Source organism: Zootoca vivipara, chromosome 7 (genome assembly GCF_963506605.1).
Source record: "Zootoca vivipara chromosome 7, rZooViv1.1, whole genome shotgun sequence".
NCBI lineage: Eukaryota > Metazoa > Chordata > Lepidosauria > Squamata > Lacertidae > Zootoca > Zootoca vivipara.
This window is the reverse complement of record NC_083282.1, coordinates 45,355,741-45,372,014: the sequence shown is the minus strand read 5'-3', so window position 1 is coordinate 45,372,014 and position 16,274 is coordinate 45,355,741. Positions and strand designations below refer to the sequence as shown.

Sequence of the window (16,274 nt, the reverse complement as noted above, 5' to 3'; positions counted from 1 at the left end):
CAAGGCAAGAAGCCAAGGATTGTTAGATTTACTATGCATTAGCCAATTAGGCATGGTGGGCTTCCTGTTCTGGATTTCACATTGGATTGCTATGCTGCTGAGTTTTGTGATTTCATTAGTTTGGTACAAGTGCCAGAAAACAAATATTGGAAGAAGATGGAAAACAAAGGGATACCCAATTACTCAGGTACTGTGGTAGGTTTTTCTTTCTAAAGATAGACTTAAAACCTGGCAGCAATATATCCCTGACTTCATATGGGAGAAATGGAAAGAGAGGCTACCTCAGATGTCTCCCCTCTTCCTTTTTTTAAATCCTCCATAGCAGCTGTTTTGGCAGCACTCAAATGTATACCAAATTGGCATATTGGATAAATAGGCAGTTTCTATTTGTGGTTCAAGATATCCTTGTACTGTACACTAATTCAAATGTCTACAAATAAAAAGACTGGTGAGAGAGAGAGCTCTTGAAAACACTTTCTAGAGCAGTGGTTCCCAACAGGTGGTCCGGGGACCCTCAGGGGTCCGCGAGCTATGCCGGAGGGGTCCGCAAGATGCTATTAGAATAAAAAATATATTAAATATATTTCGTATGATAACAGATTTTTTGTTTTGGCCTCTTCCTGCATGAGCAGAGTCTAGCGCAAAACTAGAATTAGATGAGGCAGTAGTTCTGCTGTATGCTGTTAGGTGGCGCTTTACAAACACTACTGTTTTGCAAAGAGGCAGCGCGCGCATTCTACTAACACTCACCTCCCCAAGATGCTTTGCGCGCGTCGGCTTCATTTGTGCGCTACAGCGCAGGTACCCTGTCTTCTCCATTCCCCTCCCTTAAGACTCTTAATTTGACTCTCACTTTTTAATTTTAGGATTAGGAATTAATGGGGGTCCTTGTCACAATAGCGGCTCGATGAGGGGTCCTCGAGAAAATTTTGTTGGGAACCCCTGTTCTAGAGAATTAAGTGCTTTTGTGATTTAACAATATGTACACATGGCAGATTTCTCATGTTCTGAGTTCAGCCCTTGAACAGGTATGTTTTCACCTCACTGACATCCAGAACCTATCTGTGCAGATGGCAAACTTGTGCCAGTATGAATCATTTCTAACTCAATCCAGAAGGCAATTGTGGGCTGAAGTCCCCATATGTCTGGATTGCAGAAAATAGATATGGAACATATACGGTAATACCTTTTGAGAGTTTCTCTGTGGCTGTGCCTTTAAAAATGCATTTTCCTTTGTTGGAAGCCTGAATCTCTTTGTGTCAACTGTGAATAAAGGTAAACATATTCACAGTAGGTGGTGCCATTGAATCTTCAAATAAGAACATGATGTGGTCATGCAGCCTTCTCCCCTGTGACTGACTTCTGTGTATCAAGTGCTGCAGCCAAGTAGATGAAGATTTATCTTTAGCAGTCAAAGGACTCATTGCTTCCTAGAAAAAAGAGGGAATATATGCCCCCATAAAAATATGGAGATGTTAATTTAGAATCAAACTAGCAATTGTTTCAGTTGGAAAGTTCTTTTAACTAGATCAGTGTAGAGGACACAGGTGCACAATATGGAGCTATAATTTATAGTGAATGTCCCAAGATGAAAAACAACTTCTGCCAAAACGCAAATATCAGCTACAAGGCTCACGAGTAAGATTTCACAAATATTCTGTAAATCAAGTGAATGAGACTCATGTTTCACCTCTTCCTCTGAAAGGCTGCTACAGCTGTTCCCTTGTCAGTGCTAACATTTGTTATGGCTAATAACACTTTCAATCACAACTATTTGAGGAAAATTGATTTATTTAGAACCTTCTCTCCTGTGCTGAAAATACTCTGCCAAGGACAAAAGCTCCTGCAAACCACAGGTTGTTAATTCCCTGATGGATTCTTATGCATGTCTCAGCACTGCTTCTTTATACATTTTTGAAGGGGCTGTAAAGAAAAAAAATGAGATAGGTAAGCTCTTCTTTATAGTTAATGTTGCCTTTATCATAGCAGTTCTGTAAGTGTTACCCCCTCAAATTTTTGTATGTGAATCAAAATTGAGTTTCATGTGCTTTCTATAGGATAGATAAGATCAGTGGGGCAGTGCTGACATAACTTCCAAGGTGTCTGTGTTGAGTTTTTGCCTTTCTGACCTACCTACAGAATCCATTTTAATTAGCCACTTCACCAAATGCCAAAATTGGTAACTACAGAATGACACTGCTTGTTAAGCCTACATTACTGAAAGAATTGTTAGTACCTTGACAAAAAAAGTATCTCTCCTGGAGACCAGGCTGAAGAAAAAGATGGCAGCCTCTTCTCTATGAAGAGGCTTTGGTCAAAGGACTCTCCTTAACTGAGGTGGTAAGATTGAATGTATCTTTGAAATCAGTGCTGTTCAGAAAGATATCAAGATTTCATGACTGGATCTAACTAGGAATAATTCATATTCTTGGCTAGTCAGATTGGGAAAGCCAGTGAACAGCAGATATGGTGCTTAGTTTGACTTAGAAAACAAGGATACACAGTTAACAATTTTGAAAACCATCCACACTGGAATATTTTTTCCCCATGAGTTCCTGGAGAAATGGATGGAGGAGAATTTTTCAGCTGAGGCTGAACTCCTAATGATAACATAGATTTTACTCTTTCCCATAGTCAGAGCAATAAAGCACCTCTGCAAAGTTCTTACTAAGCTCAGAAAACCACCCCTAAACTTATAAGAGATTCCTTGAAACATAAATTTGAACTGTTTCATATGTTAATCTCCCATATGTAAGCCTGTAGGCAGGGACTGTCTTCTGATGGTAAGCCATTCTGGGAGCCTCTGTGGCTGAAGAGAGGGTACAAATACTCTAAATAAATAATAATAGATAATATTTTAGTGGTAATTAATTAGTAACTTTGCTAATAATGCAGTACTTTAATATAATTAATTCTACTTCTGCTTTTCCAGGTAACTTGGTGTTGTTTCTGGCTAGCTAACTAAAGTTAATCTTCCTGTCCGCATTTTATCAAAACTGCAAGTCATTACCTTTTTCTTTGTTGAAGACTTGTTGGGAACATTTGGAGATTCATTCATCATCTTGTCCTTGGTTACGTGAATATTTTAAATTTTTACCTCTGATCTCTATAACAGATAAGTAACTTGAATACTATTCAGCAGGCTTTAATATGGTTCAAACTACTGTATGGTTTAAATTTAAAACAAGCATGGTGACTTGCTTTAAATTACTATTTTAATGTGAGATGCAAGGTGTGCCAGAGTGTCAAAGTCAGGCATAGGCAAACTCAACCCTCCATAATGTTTTGAGACTACAACTCCCATCATCCCTGACCACTGATCCTGTTAGCTAGGGATGATGGGAGTTGTACTCCCTAAACATCTGGAGGGCCGAGTTTGCCTATGCCTGGTCAAAGTAGATGGGGCTGGTGTATTTTCTGATCTCACAAATCCATAGGTTCTCTTCTCTTCTCAACAGAAGGACACAACCAGTCATGACTTCCATAACGGAGCAGGCAGCCATCAGCAGATTAATAAGTTTTCTACAGGAATGGGACAGTGCAGGCAAAATTGCTCGAAGCCACATTCTGGAAAATTTTATACTAAGCAACCAAGGCAAGACAGGTCCAGAACTGGAAATAGAATTTTCTCAAGGAGCCAGTTTGTTTCTCGCCCGTCTAACTGCTTGGCTCAGGTTGACGTATCCTCTTCCTTGGAGATCTCTTGTTAAAGTGTAGCAAGAGGAGCCAAAAAAGAAAGCAATAATTTCTCCATTAAAATTACCATACTTGGCTACATATTGGTTTGATAAATTATATTTATTTTTATACCAGTTATTAGTATAAATGGCACCAACTTTTGCTATATTTAGGGTAATTGTGCTCCAGTTATGGTAGCAGAATCTAATAATCCTGGAGTGACTTTTCCTGCAATATTGCCCAACGTCTTAAGTTCACAGACAGACCTTGCAAGTCCTACTTCAGACATGTTATTCCTCTAAATAAAATATGAACTCCTGCAAAAGGGCTTAGGTGGGTAGGGAGAAAATCAGATTAAGCTGAGGTTTAGTGTGCCAGAATGTGTTTAATTTAAAGCCTTCACAAACTCACAATAGTTACATGTATGGAACGTGCCTAGAGCAACAATTGAAGTCCATTGGCATCTTCCTATCAGCAGCAAGTGGGTGAGTAAAAAATATCCCATTTCCATATTTGGATAGGATACCGAGGTTTTTAGCACATTAGGTTGATGTGAAAGAGAACGTGATGTGTGGGAAAATCGTATTATCAAAGAGATTGGCAAATATAAAAAGCTCTGCTTTCTGAGGCTTGGTGCTTCTTGTCTGTTGCCTGAAGAACCATTTTATCAAACATGAAATCATGCAACTTGCACAGTGGCATGGCTGCAGGAATAAAAACTACTCCAGCAACAACCATAGGGAATGTTCTTAGATGAACCATTCCTAGTCTCCTTGGCTGAGATACCAGGTTGTAAGTGTTGGATTTGGGAATACCTATGCCCAGTTCTGTATATGGACAATGTGGTCAAAGTTTTCTTCCCATGTAAGAAAACTGGAATTGTTTTAGTTCATCAGCTTGCATTCCTGTAAAGAATGGAACACAATTTAGTGAATGACTGAAGTGCAAAGTCTTTCCCTTGGCAGCTCTGCTGCTTTAGTAAAAGGGTTACCAAAGTGGTGTTTAGGAAGAGAAGCAGTGGAGCTGCCAATTACCTTGCCTATGAAAAGAAACTTAACTGTTAATAAGAGTTAAATAATAACGGAAATCATGCAATCTTGTTGCAAATAGACTTTAGATCTGTTGCTTTCTTCTCCACATTTTTTCAGCCAGCGGTACATTATTGAATTCCTGGAAATTGGTGGTATCCTCACATTGCTGGAAATACTTGGGCTCAACCAACTGAAAGAGGAGGACAAAAGGGAGTCCATAAAGCTTCTTCAGTTAGTAGCAAAATCTGGCAGGAAGTTCAAAGAAATTATTTGTGAAAGCTATGGTAGGCAGATTGTGACAAATGAGATATTTGTCTGCCAGATATTTAAGTGAAGTGGTTTTCTGACCTCAGGGTTTTCCCCGCAGAGCTCAGCTTATTCTTTCCACGCTAGTGAATACCGCCGATAGAAAAAGTTGCTTTCTTGTTCAGTATCTCACCTGTCACAGGTTCATCAATAAAAGGGCATGGAAACATTTGATCCTCACAAGGATCTTACTTCGTAGTGTTTTCCTTTCATTGCAGTATATAGCAGCCAAGATATTTCAGCCTGTAGAAGGCGAATAGATCTCTGAAACACCAGCATATTAATAACTCTGTAAAGTTTCCTTCCTTGGGTAGAGTAGGATGAAGCATTTTAACTACAGTATTAAAAATTAGTGTATAGGGAGTTAAACGCAAATAAATTCAGCTGGGAGGGATTTTTTTAAAAAAATATCTACCATAAAGTGACAGTGGATGCTTGTTTACTGCATTGCTCCACTGAAATGGATGAGTGTGATATATGTCCATCCCAGTCCAGCAAGGGAAAGCTGTATGTGAAAAGTACACTGTAAATGGGGATGCAGATTTTGCATCTGGATGTGTATTCACATAGGAGTGCTCAATGAATCTCATTTAACTGGTTGAATATGGCTTTTCATGCAAATCTGAAGCTGCATCCAAATTCAGAGCCAGTCATTGCTGCCCATAACTAGTTGTATGAGCTTGAACTATATTGATTGGATTGGATTTATATTCTGCATTATCCCACTGGCTCAAATCAGCTTACAGTGGCTTTCCCCCTAAACCTTAATAGTCCTGTCCCCTAAGCTCCCACTTCCTACTTGCTGCAAGCCATATATAAGAGTTAAGTGCTCTCTCTCTCTCTCTCTCTCTCTCTCTCTCTCTCTCTCTCTCTCTCTCTCTGTGTGTGTGTGTGTGTGTGTGTGTGTGAGAGAGAGAGAGAGAGAGAGAGAGAGAGAGAGAGAGAGTTACTCCCAAGAATGCAAAGTGCATGTTTAACAATTGCAACCTTAGACCAGCACAATTTCAAAAACAAGAACTGATTGAAACATTGATTAAATCAACTGAATAAGGAGACTATTATTTATCTATTCATTTGCCCTAAAGTCTACTGAATTTTTACATAAATGGGCAAATACTTGAAAACTCAAAGCCTGAAAACCATTGCATATTTTAGCTAGTGTGAGGTGCAATTGCTTCACTCCACTTTGTTTTCAGTTGTAGACTCTGAAAGCATATGGAAAACAGGATTTACTTGAAGATAGCCCTGTACATTGATCCAAAAATTTCCATACATGATACCATATGAGAAACCCATTTAGTGATTAAATAAATTTGATGTTAAGTGTGTCTTTACATAAAACACATTTTAAGAATTGCAAATAGCAATTGGGTACCATCATGTTCACTATTAAGACTGATTGCCTGCCAATGGTACTCTGCATATTTATCAATGTATAATAAGGGTGTCCTTTGTTACTTACAAAATACTTCCATATTATTTAAATACAAGTTAAAACATGGGACTGCTTAGCTGACACTTTCTAGCCTGCATGTTCAGAAAGCTTTTTTTCCTTTATAGGTGTACGATCAATTGCTGAGTTTTTGGCCACCTGCAAGTCAGAAGAGACTCAAGAGCAAGTACAGATTCTTCTGGATGCTTTAGGCCATGGCAACCCCAAATACCAGAATCAAGTGTACAAAGGGCTGATTGCTCTTCTAAAGTGCACCTCTCCCAAAGCCCAGCAACTGTCCCTACAAACATTGAGGACAATACAGGTGAGCAAAAACAAGATGGAGTGGGGGAACAAAGGCATGGGGTTGCAATCTTTGTTTCATCCACTATGTGGAACTTCTTCCCATCATCTGTTACAGACAACATGCATTTTTTCCTCAGGGGCATCTGTGTTTCTAGCCAGTGCAGGATTTACAAACTGCACATATATATTGCTATTAACAGTTAAATGAAACTACTGGTAAGTGCCAAGTACCCTGCCAAAGGAACAAACTATATTAGGCAAGAAAGGCTAACAGATCTGACCTGAGTTTGATAATTGAGCTATAAGTAATGGAGATATAAGTAACCCAAATACATTGCCTTAAAATACAATGTTTGTAATTGTATTTAAATAGGTTTCAAGGTAGTTTCTTTTTTAAAAAAATTACTTAAATCTCATTCTGCCCCCATGGCTTAAATCTGAAATAGTACCCCTGAAAATATGTCTTTTTGACCTAAGAACTGTCAGCTGTAGAACACACCATCCCAATTACAGCTAGATCTAGAAGTTTAGGGACCCTTAGAACTTACAGGCACCTCCCTTAACTATTCTAGCTAATGATTATTTCTAGTTAATGCACTTGTAAAACTGATTGATAACAAATTCATGAAAAAAGCGGTTTCCCTAAATACTGCCCTAGCATCTTTATGGTTCATTGCAGCATGTTGTCTGATCTCACTTATAACACCTGTGTGAGAGTTACTGCATTAGAAAACAGTTGTTGGTTTTTTGTTGATTTTACAGCTCTTGCACCCCAAGTTGTTTATATCAGCACAGCTTTAATTTGCAACAGGGAACTTCAATCAGTTACAGCAATCTTCCTTTTACATTCTTACAAAATGAGTTGTCTCCCCTCAGTGTGTTTCATGTATATGCTAAATCATCATCTGACATGCTCCTAAAAGGAATTTGCATCACAAGGTCAAAATATAATCTTTTGTCTGCTTGCCCATGCTGAAGATTTGGGTAGCCCAGCTCTTCCTTGTGATCTCTTGATTGTGACCTATATTTTTCATGCTTGTTCTGTATTAGACCATACTAAGATGGGGTCTCACATTTTCTTCTCTTGCTCCTTTACTTTGGCAGACAATTGTCGGAGATGCCCATCCAAGTATTGTGGACTCAGTGCTTAGTGTGCTCCGTTCTCTGCATCTGGAGGTGCAACATGAGGGTAAGATGACTCTATGCTAGGCTTCCTCAACCTCGGCCCACCATATGTTTTGGGACTACAATTCCCATCATCCCTGACTGCTGGTCCTGCTAGCTAGGGATCATGGGAGTTGTAGGCCAAAAACATCTGGAGGGCAGAGGTTGAGGAAGCCTGCTCTATGCACTCACCTCCACTTTTGAAGCCAACCCTCAAATTGTTGAGTCCAGGTGACTACCACAAACAGTGGTACCTCGGGTTAAGAACTTAATTCGTTCTGGAGATCCGTTCTTAACCTGAAACTGTTCTTAACCTTAGGTACCACTTTAGCTAATGGGGCCCACCGCATCACCGCCGCACGATTTCTGTTCTCATCCTGAAGCAAAGTTCTTAACCCGAGGTACTATTTCTTGGTTAGTGGAGTCTGTAACCTGAAGCGTCTGTAACCCGAGGTACCACTGTACTGAAATTTAAAATCAGTTTTAAAACAATGCACCAGTGAGCCAAATGTCTATAGGAAGGGAAGAACCCTAGTAACTAAGGCATTAATGAAAAAGCAAATTTTATGTAAGGTACAGCACAAGGCTGGTGTGTTCAATCCAGTGTGTGTTCTAATTTGCATGGTAGCTACCACAATGCATTGAAAGACATTTTCTAATAATATTGAGCAATATGTTTTCTTTTTAAAATGCTATATTTGCTTCAAAACAGGTAACTTACACATTCCCAAGTAGCACAAACAACATGTCTTCAAAGCAGGTGACTCACTGGCCTTTATCCCATACAGTTAAGCTGTGTGGTTAGTGCTACCAATTTATTTTTTACTAGTCTACACATTTTATGAAAGAACCAACAGACGGTGCCTTTACGGAGGGATTGAAGTCTTTAGGAACTTTAGAATTGCAGTTAACATGCTATATTGCCTAGTGCATTAACCAACCCACTTTAAAAAACAGAGTGTTCTTTGTCCTATTAACTGCCGTATAAACATGAGGACCACCTGCTGGATAAGACCAGTGGCCCATCTAGTCCAGTATCCCATTCTCATAGTGGCTGCTAGCTGCCTATGGAAAGCCCAAAAGAAGGGCCTGTGCTCAACAGTGTTCTCCCTGCCTAGGATTCTCAGTAACTAATCACACTGGAACAAATGCTTAATAAAGACTGGACGTAGTTGAACCACCTTTTAGGCTTTGTGTAGGCAAATTATTCCCCAAGAAAAACTGAGGCTTGCTCTGTGCAACAGGAGCTACCTTACTACTATTACTCTGTGACATAGCAACCACTTTAGTATCTTCCTTCTTCTAGCGATTCAACTGATCAAGGACCTCATGGCATATGATGTGCGGCCAGCTTTGCTAAAAGGATTGGTTGCATTGCTAAAGCCATCAAGACAGGAGACTGCCAAAATGCAAGCCAGAATTCTGGAAGGTGAGATCCACAAATGCTGTCATTTGGACCCACTTATGAAGATGTTCCCCACTTCTACATCTCCTTCCCTATCTCTAGAATATTAGTCTAAGGCTGTGTTCACATTCTCATTTACTATGCACTCACTGCATTTCCAGTTTTTGTGTTAACAAGATGTTAGCCAAAATGTGTATGTTTACTGTACTTCATACTATGTTTGGTGCATTGTTTCTCAAACCAGCTTCACACCAATTGGAGTTATTAAGCTGTTCCCAATTTGTCTCCACCCATGTATGAACATCTCTGCATAGGGTAAAGACATTCCTGCCTGTCAACATTCTCTGATGTGTATAGAAACAGAACAAATTGAAGCTGTGCTGATGTAAACAAGTTGGGGTGCAAGAGCTATGAAATGCACTGAAAAAACTTCACTGCTCTCTAAGGCAGTAATGTGCGCACACACTTAGTGTAGCATTAATATTCTTCGTGTGTTGAGAAGGGAAGGCATATATTTTAACAACTTAAATCCATATTCTGTTCCTTTTCTTTTATCATGGGGCCTGACCTCTTTCCTCTTTTCATACCTGAAAACCTCTATCAAGTTCCAAGTTTGCTCAAAGCGGGACTGTAGGTGTATGGAATGAGAACCCATTGTGATAGAACAGAAATTCATCTCAATCACGGGTCTGAGAAACTGGAGCAGGGAGGGCTGGAGGAAAACACTGACATCTTTCAAAGCAGACCCAAACCAACATTCCCTGCTTACCATCAAGGAATTAAATTTCTGCATGACGTGTGAAACAGCAATTAGCTGGTGCTAGCCTGAGTCAAACTGTGCTGCTGGATAGGTACTGAATGTTTTTTCTGTGCAATTCCATTCTTTCTGGACAGTGTTTTAGGTCAAAAGCAAAGCTTTGGGGCAGCTATGAGACACAGTACCTGACTCCTACATTGTTTCCTACATACAGAAGCAGGTACGTTACACCTGATGGAGTCCTTGCCAGCATATATTCAGCAAGCTGCCGCTGCCAAAGCCATTGGGTAAGAGATTATGATGGGTTACTGGAACCAGTTGCCAACACAGAGGCAAACTGTGAAGCACTCTTAGCCCAGTTTTGGGTAGGCCACAGATGCAAACTAGAAAACACCTCACTTACTGTGTGAAACAGCCACCAGTCCACAGTCCAGATTGGCAAACTATATACACCCACTTCACCTGCTACTCAGATGGAGGCAGTAGGGCACTAGAGGTTGGGCAGTGTTTTTATATATTTTTAATGGATGGTGTTAACTAGATGTTTTAATCATACTATGATATCTACTTGCTGCATTTTGTTCCAAGAACCTCAAAGTTGCAATTTTAGTCTCTTAACATAGCACACTGGCTAAGAGGGACTTGCATTGCCCAAGGCCAGCCAGTAACCAAGCATATATATTTGAACCCCGCCCCCCATCCAAACACTACTACAAAATGACTTTCAAGCATAGGAGTTGAATCCATGCCTTCTGCTTCTTGATGCAATATTAGACAGCCAGCATCACATCCAGTCCCTCAAAAACACATTCAGAACTAGAATACCTATATAATCCAACCACTATTCTCTTATCTTTCAGAGTTTATAACAGGCATAGGCAAACTCGGCCCTCCAGATGTTTTGGAACTACAAGTCCCATCATCCCTGACCACTGGTCCTTTCAGCTAGGGATCATAGGAGTTGTAGTCTCAAAACATCTGGAGGGCCGAGTTTGCCTATGCCTGGTTTATAACATGAGCTAGAGTAGATAGAGAACCCCTTGCAGGTTATCAATGGAGGCATACATAAAATATCATCTGAATATACAGATCCTCTCTAATCCTTTTAGGGTTGTCATCTTCAGCACTAGACAAAAGTGTTTGCTGCTGAGCCATATTCATGTCACCATCCACCTTACTATGCTAAGCACCATAACAACTCATTCAGTACAATAGATTTACCCAGTCAGCTTATTTTCTTGGCAGTGTGTGCCTTTAACAACTGTTGCAGAAATCCAACAGTGCAGCAATTAGGAAAGCTCAACCTATTGGATGTCTCCTTTTACTATAAGATGTCTCACTGCCAACCAGCTGGTAAAAGGCACAGAACAACCTAGATCTCTCTAGCTTGTAAATTAGTAGGATGCGCCCTCTGCTCTTAAACACCCCCCCATCTGTTTATTGAAAACATTTTTATCCCACTCTTCAAACACTCAACTTTGCAGAATTCTGGCCCAAGACTCCAGAAAAGTGGCTGAGGAGCTGGTCTTCTTGAGAGTGGTGCATGGTCTCATGTGTGCCATGGGCAACAAAGATCACACTAACTGCCAGAGGCAGGCCAGCATTACCCTAGAGGCAAGTGACTTTGTTGAAAAGGAGGGAACTGGGCGTAGATACCTATTGTCACTTTTTCAAAGCTCTCTAACTAAAGGGGTTGTTTCGGTAGGTGGAATGGGTGGATTGGATGAGATAAAACGTTAGTGGATGAAGCATCATCCCTGACCACTGGTCCTGTTAGCTCGGGATCATGGGAGTTGTAGGCCAAAGCATCTGGAGGGCCGCAGTTTGGGGATGCCTGCACTAAAGAATACAAAGATCAGAGTATGACAGGAGTAATTAAGGCTTTGTTAAAATTTAACATGCATGGCTTGTAGATGTTGGAAGCATGGGAGCAGAAACTGCCTGTATATTTAAGGCCAACTATACAGAAGTGTTTTAAAACTGTTTTTAATGTATTTTAATGCTGTAACTGGCCCTGGGATCTTAGGGTGAAGGGTGGGTAATTAATAAATTAATACCACTAGAGAACTTTTAAAGTCTCCATTGTGCTGGGAAATTATGGTTGAGGCTAGAGCTTTGGAAAGGGATAACAGCAGCCCCCCACTAAAGATTCTGAGTGATGAAGACCAGAACAAGAAATACTAATGAAACATGGATAGAAAATATTAGATTGCAGTGTTTTATACTCCTGTAGCTTGTTGTTGTTTAGTCATTTAGTCGTGTCCGACTCTTCGTGACTCCATGGACCATAGCACGCCAGGCACTCCTGTCTTGCACTGCCTCCTGCAGTTTGGTCAAACTCATACTCCTGTAGCTTAGATGGCACACAAAGGGCTGCATCCAACACTATACAGTCAAACCTCAGGTCCCAAATGCCTCCGTTTTGGAAATTTTTGGCTCCTGAACACCAAAAACCCAGAAGTAAATGCTCTGGTTTTCGAACGTTTTCCAGAAGCCGAACATCCAATGCAGCTTCCGCACCTCGACTGTCAGACATTTCGGAAGCCAAACGTTCGACAACCAAGGTTTGACTGTACAAGCTAAGTTTCAGTTGTGCAATGGAGTGCTGTTTCCTCACCTCTCTGCATTCAAAATTTGCTCCATAGTATACCCAACCCTCTGGAGCAGGCATAGGCAATCTTGGCTCTCCAGATGTTTTGGAACTACAACTCCCATGAGCCCTGATCACTGACCCTGTTAGCTAGGGATCATCTGGAGAGCCAAGGTTGCATATGAGTGCTCTGGAGTCTGGAGAGTTTAAGGATGCATCATGGGCTGGAGAGAAGGGAGACGTTATGTTAACTCAAGTAGAAGTCTGCTGCACAAACAGAAAAGCAGAGCTGGATACAACCCAAGGATTATTCTTATTTTCCCTATGGATTAAATTGTGTTCTCTTGCAGCATTTTGTAAGGATGTTCATAGTGGTGGAGAATCATACCCGGAGCGCCATGGGAGAAAAATTGTTTGAGCTCTTTATGGTATGTCTTGTCTATCCTCTGTACTAAGGTTAAGGGACTCAGATATGAGCTGTTTTATTTGCCAAAAGCAACAGTGAGATTTAAGACAAAACACCTGAAATCCAAAACCACTTTTCTGAATTGTTTAGAAGTCTTCCCTCCCGCCAGCAACTATAGTAAGAATCACTATCTTCTGTGGCATAGCCAATGTTAGACAAGACCTTCAGTAACTGTTAAATTCAAATGCATGCTTTAAGAGAGCCAGAGTTCAGAAAGGGTAGTAGTATCTCCTTACTACTTCTGCCATTGTAAAAGCTGCTTTCTGCTTACCAGGTTTTTCTTATCCTCTTATCTTAAACCACTTAGAAACCTATTTTAAAAAGCATTAAGCAGTATTTAAATTAATAACAATCTTGAAGAGGAGGAACATAGAAAGTGGCACAGTAGAGGGAAAGCACAGCTCTAGACCTTTTTTTCAGAATAAGGGCAAGAACATCATCTGCCAGAGTAATTGATGGATGCAACTGAGGTGATGAGGCTTTCCAATTTGCTTATGACAGATTAACCAAAAAGTCTGAGAATGAGGAAAATAATCAAGTAGAGGCGTAAAATACTTAACATGCCTCTTTAAACCAAAGCACCATCTGATGCAATATTCTGGCCTTCTTTCCATACTGTGATTCATCTTCCTAGCAATTTTTGCTTTTCTCTTTCTAAGTAAACATATTCAACCATATTTTTTCCATTTCTGTAAAAGTTGTTCTGAACCTTGGATTGGCAGATTTTGAAAGAAAATAATTTGGGAAGCCTGCATATTTTAAAGTGTGGATTTACTAGTAAAGCTAATTCTAATAAAACTCTCTCTTCATAGCTGTATATGATGGTTATAATAACCAACCACCTACAATTATTGAATGATGTTTTATATGAAGTCTCAAAACTATTTACAATAAATATTTTCTATTTTTCTAAACATTATAACACATGGCATTAGTACAGCAGCAGTAAAGCCCAGATAGAGCAACTGCAACAATATAATTAAAGCTGCCCATATGTCAAAGAATAAAAATGATACCGTATTCCCTCATGGCAAAATAATAAAATTGTCATCAGGTGTGCCTTTCTGGAGACAGCAGTCTAAATTTCTTCTAAATTTTTCAAATATCCTATTTTAATCAAAAGCCAGACTGCCATTAGTCCTTCAGCTACGGTAATTAAAATATTCTAAGAAGTTCATTGTTCAGATACTGTCATCCTAGCCTCTGAGTGAAGAGACATGTAGAGACAACTCCATTAGAGTGGCCCTTGTTTCAAGGAAGAGATGCCAATGGACAATCAGGAATTGCCCCCCCCCCATTTATTTCCATCCCTGAACCTTGGAAAGTTCCTGCTTTTCAATAATGTGACTATGTTACCTTTCTTCCCTCAGCAAGATGCTACAAACTTGTACCTGAATATGGATGCTGTGCAGGCTGTTATCCTGGCCACCAATATAGTCAATATTCCAGAATATATTTTGGCTCAGACAAAAATGGATATTCCAGGTGTGTTGGGCACAGTTGTGGACAAAATAACTTTGGAATATGTAGATACCTCCTTAATGCTTTAAAAAAAAAGGAAGCAAGGGAAATGATGGGATGACATATTGTGTATGCAGGTTGTGAATAAGTACAAAAAGATGATCTGGGACAAGTTATTAGTTCACAACAGTATAAACAAGAAGGGTCTTATGTTAATTCAACAGCTCCAGAGGGGACAGAAATTGCATATGAAATCTGTAGAGAGAAATGGTAGTTAGATGACAAGAAAAAAAGTACTGTGTCTACGAGAGTGATGTGCATGTTGGCATACAGCCCTTTGAGGGCTGGCAAAGCCTCAATGTGGCTCTCAAGCCAAAAACGTTAGCCACCCCTGTATTATGCATTTATACTCTTTACAACTTCGCTTGTGCATACTGCATTTTATTTTATGGAAACTGCCATGTGAGGATGCTTGGCCTAAAAGGCAGCTTACCAGTACCTTAAGTAAATACTGTATCTTGTTTATATAACAGTACAGTGATACCTTGGTTCCTGAACTCAATCCAATCTGGAACTCCGTTCAACTTCCAAAATGTTCGAAAACCATGGCACGGCTTCTCACTGGCCCCGGAAACAATGCCAACAGCCGAAACGGAGGTTCGGCTCCCAAAAAAGTTCGCAAACCAGAACACTTATTTCCAGTTTTGCAGCATACGGGAGCAGATTTGTTCGTCAACTAAGCTGTTCAGAAACCAAGGTACCACTGTATTTAAAAAATAAGCTACCACACTTGGTACTGAAGTAATGAACTGAGTTGCATTTCTTGAACTCTGTTTCCTCCCTCAGAGAGAAACTCAACTGCAGAAGATGAACAGGAACAGCTGTCTCAAGATAGCGAGTTGCTGCCTTAGTTAGCTACCTCTCAATTGTCCTCATTGTTCATTTTCCTTTATTTTTTCATGCATTCTATTTCAGGCCCTACCACCCATCCCCATGAAAAAAAAGATGCAAAGCTCCAAGTTCCTTATGACAGGTGACTTTTGAGTCTCTGTCCCCATCCCTTCTCTCAAATCTCCTTAGTTTGGTTATCAACCACCAGACACATCAAATTGCCAATTGTTCTGCAACAGCTTTCTTCGCAACAACATAAGCATAGACTAACTTGTGTCACAGACTTATGAAAATAAGGAATAATCCCTTGTACAGCCACTTTGAGTTCTGAGGAGGAGATAGGTTATCTATGTAATAAATAAAAACAGTACTGAATAACTAAATTTAAGTCTCTGTCATCATCATACATATCAGACACAAGACTTCACTCCAATTTGCAGGTTAAACTGAAAAAATGAACATACAGAAGATACACGGGCATCTGGTTAGCCATTTTGAGAACAGAATGCTTGGCCTTATCTAGCAGGCTGCTCTGCTCTTGCACTGCAAACTCTAAATCCCTATGCCAACTTATTTTTGTGCAAATAGACTCAACCCTAATGTAGTAGAGCATCCAGAAGTCTACTATAAGACCCAAGTGTTCTTTTCTTGAGAAATATTATTAAAGGCAAAACATTTACATGATTTGCAAGCCAAAAGCAGAAACTGCATTCTCTAGCAGTGCTACTGGGAAAGCAGCAATGGCTTCTCTAGTTATGCATCCAGCATATAAACACACTCTTGAATA

The 16,274-nt window shown here is 40.0% G+C and overlaps 1 protein-coding gene across 3 annotated transcripts; it reads left to right on the top strand.

Moving 5' to 3' along the window:
* Positions 1-818: 818 nt before the first annotated feature.
* Positions 819-15,883, top strand: ARMH1 (armadillo like helical domain containing 1). 3 transcript variants are annotated; one of them, XM_060276960.1, is made up of 11 exons: positions 819-3,680; positions 4,095-4,163; positions 4,827-4,993; positions 6,576-6,772; positions 7,858-7,942; positions 9,224-9,346; positions 10,294-10,366; positions 11,564-11,693; positions 13,020-13,097; positions 14,506-14,620; positions 15,572-15,883. In XM_060276960.1, exons 1-11 carry the CDS (start codon positions 3,400-3,402, stop codon positions 15,631-15,633), a joined length of 1,380 nt encoding a protein of 459 aa, XP_060132943.1. In that variant the 5' UTR covers positions 819-3,399; the 3' UTR covers positions 15,634-15,883. The 3 variants fall into 3 exon arrangements, with proteins under 3 accessions (XP_060132943.1, XP_060132942.1, XP_034979191.2); XM_060276959.1 differs by having other exon boundaries at positions 15,443-15,882; XM_035123300.2 differs by lacking the exon at positions 14,506-14,620 and having other exon boundaries at positions 15,443-15,882.
* The last annotated feature ends 391 nt before the right edge of the window (positions 15,884-16,274 follow it).

Bases quoted from the DNA above. Each gene is read 5' to 3' on its own strand.
- ARMH1 (XM_060276959.1), top strand. From the start codon at position 3,400: ATGGGGCTGGTGTATTTTCTGATCTCACAAATCCATAGGTTCTCTTCT. The intron at 6,773-7,857 runs GTGAGCAAAAAC...TTACTTTGGCAG, and splicing joins AAACATTGAGGACAATACAG to ACAATTGTCGGAGATGCCCA. The intron at 13,098-14,505 runs GTATGTCTTGTC...TTCTTCCCTCAG, and splicing joins AATTGTTTGAGCTCTTTATG to CAAGATGCTACAAACTTGTA.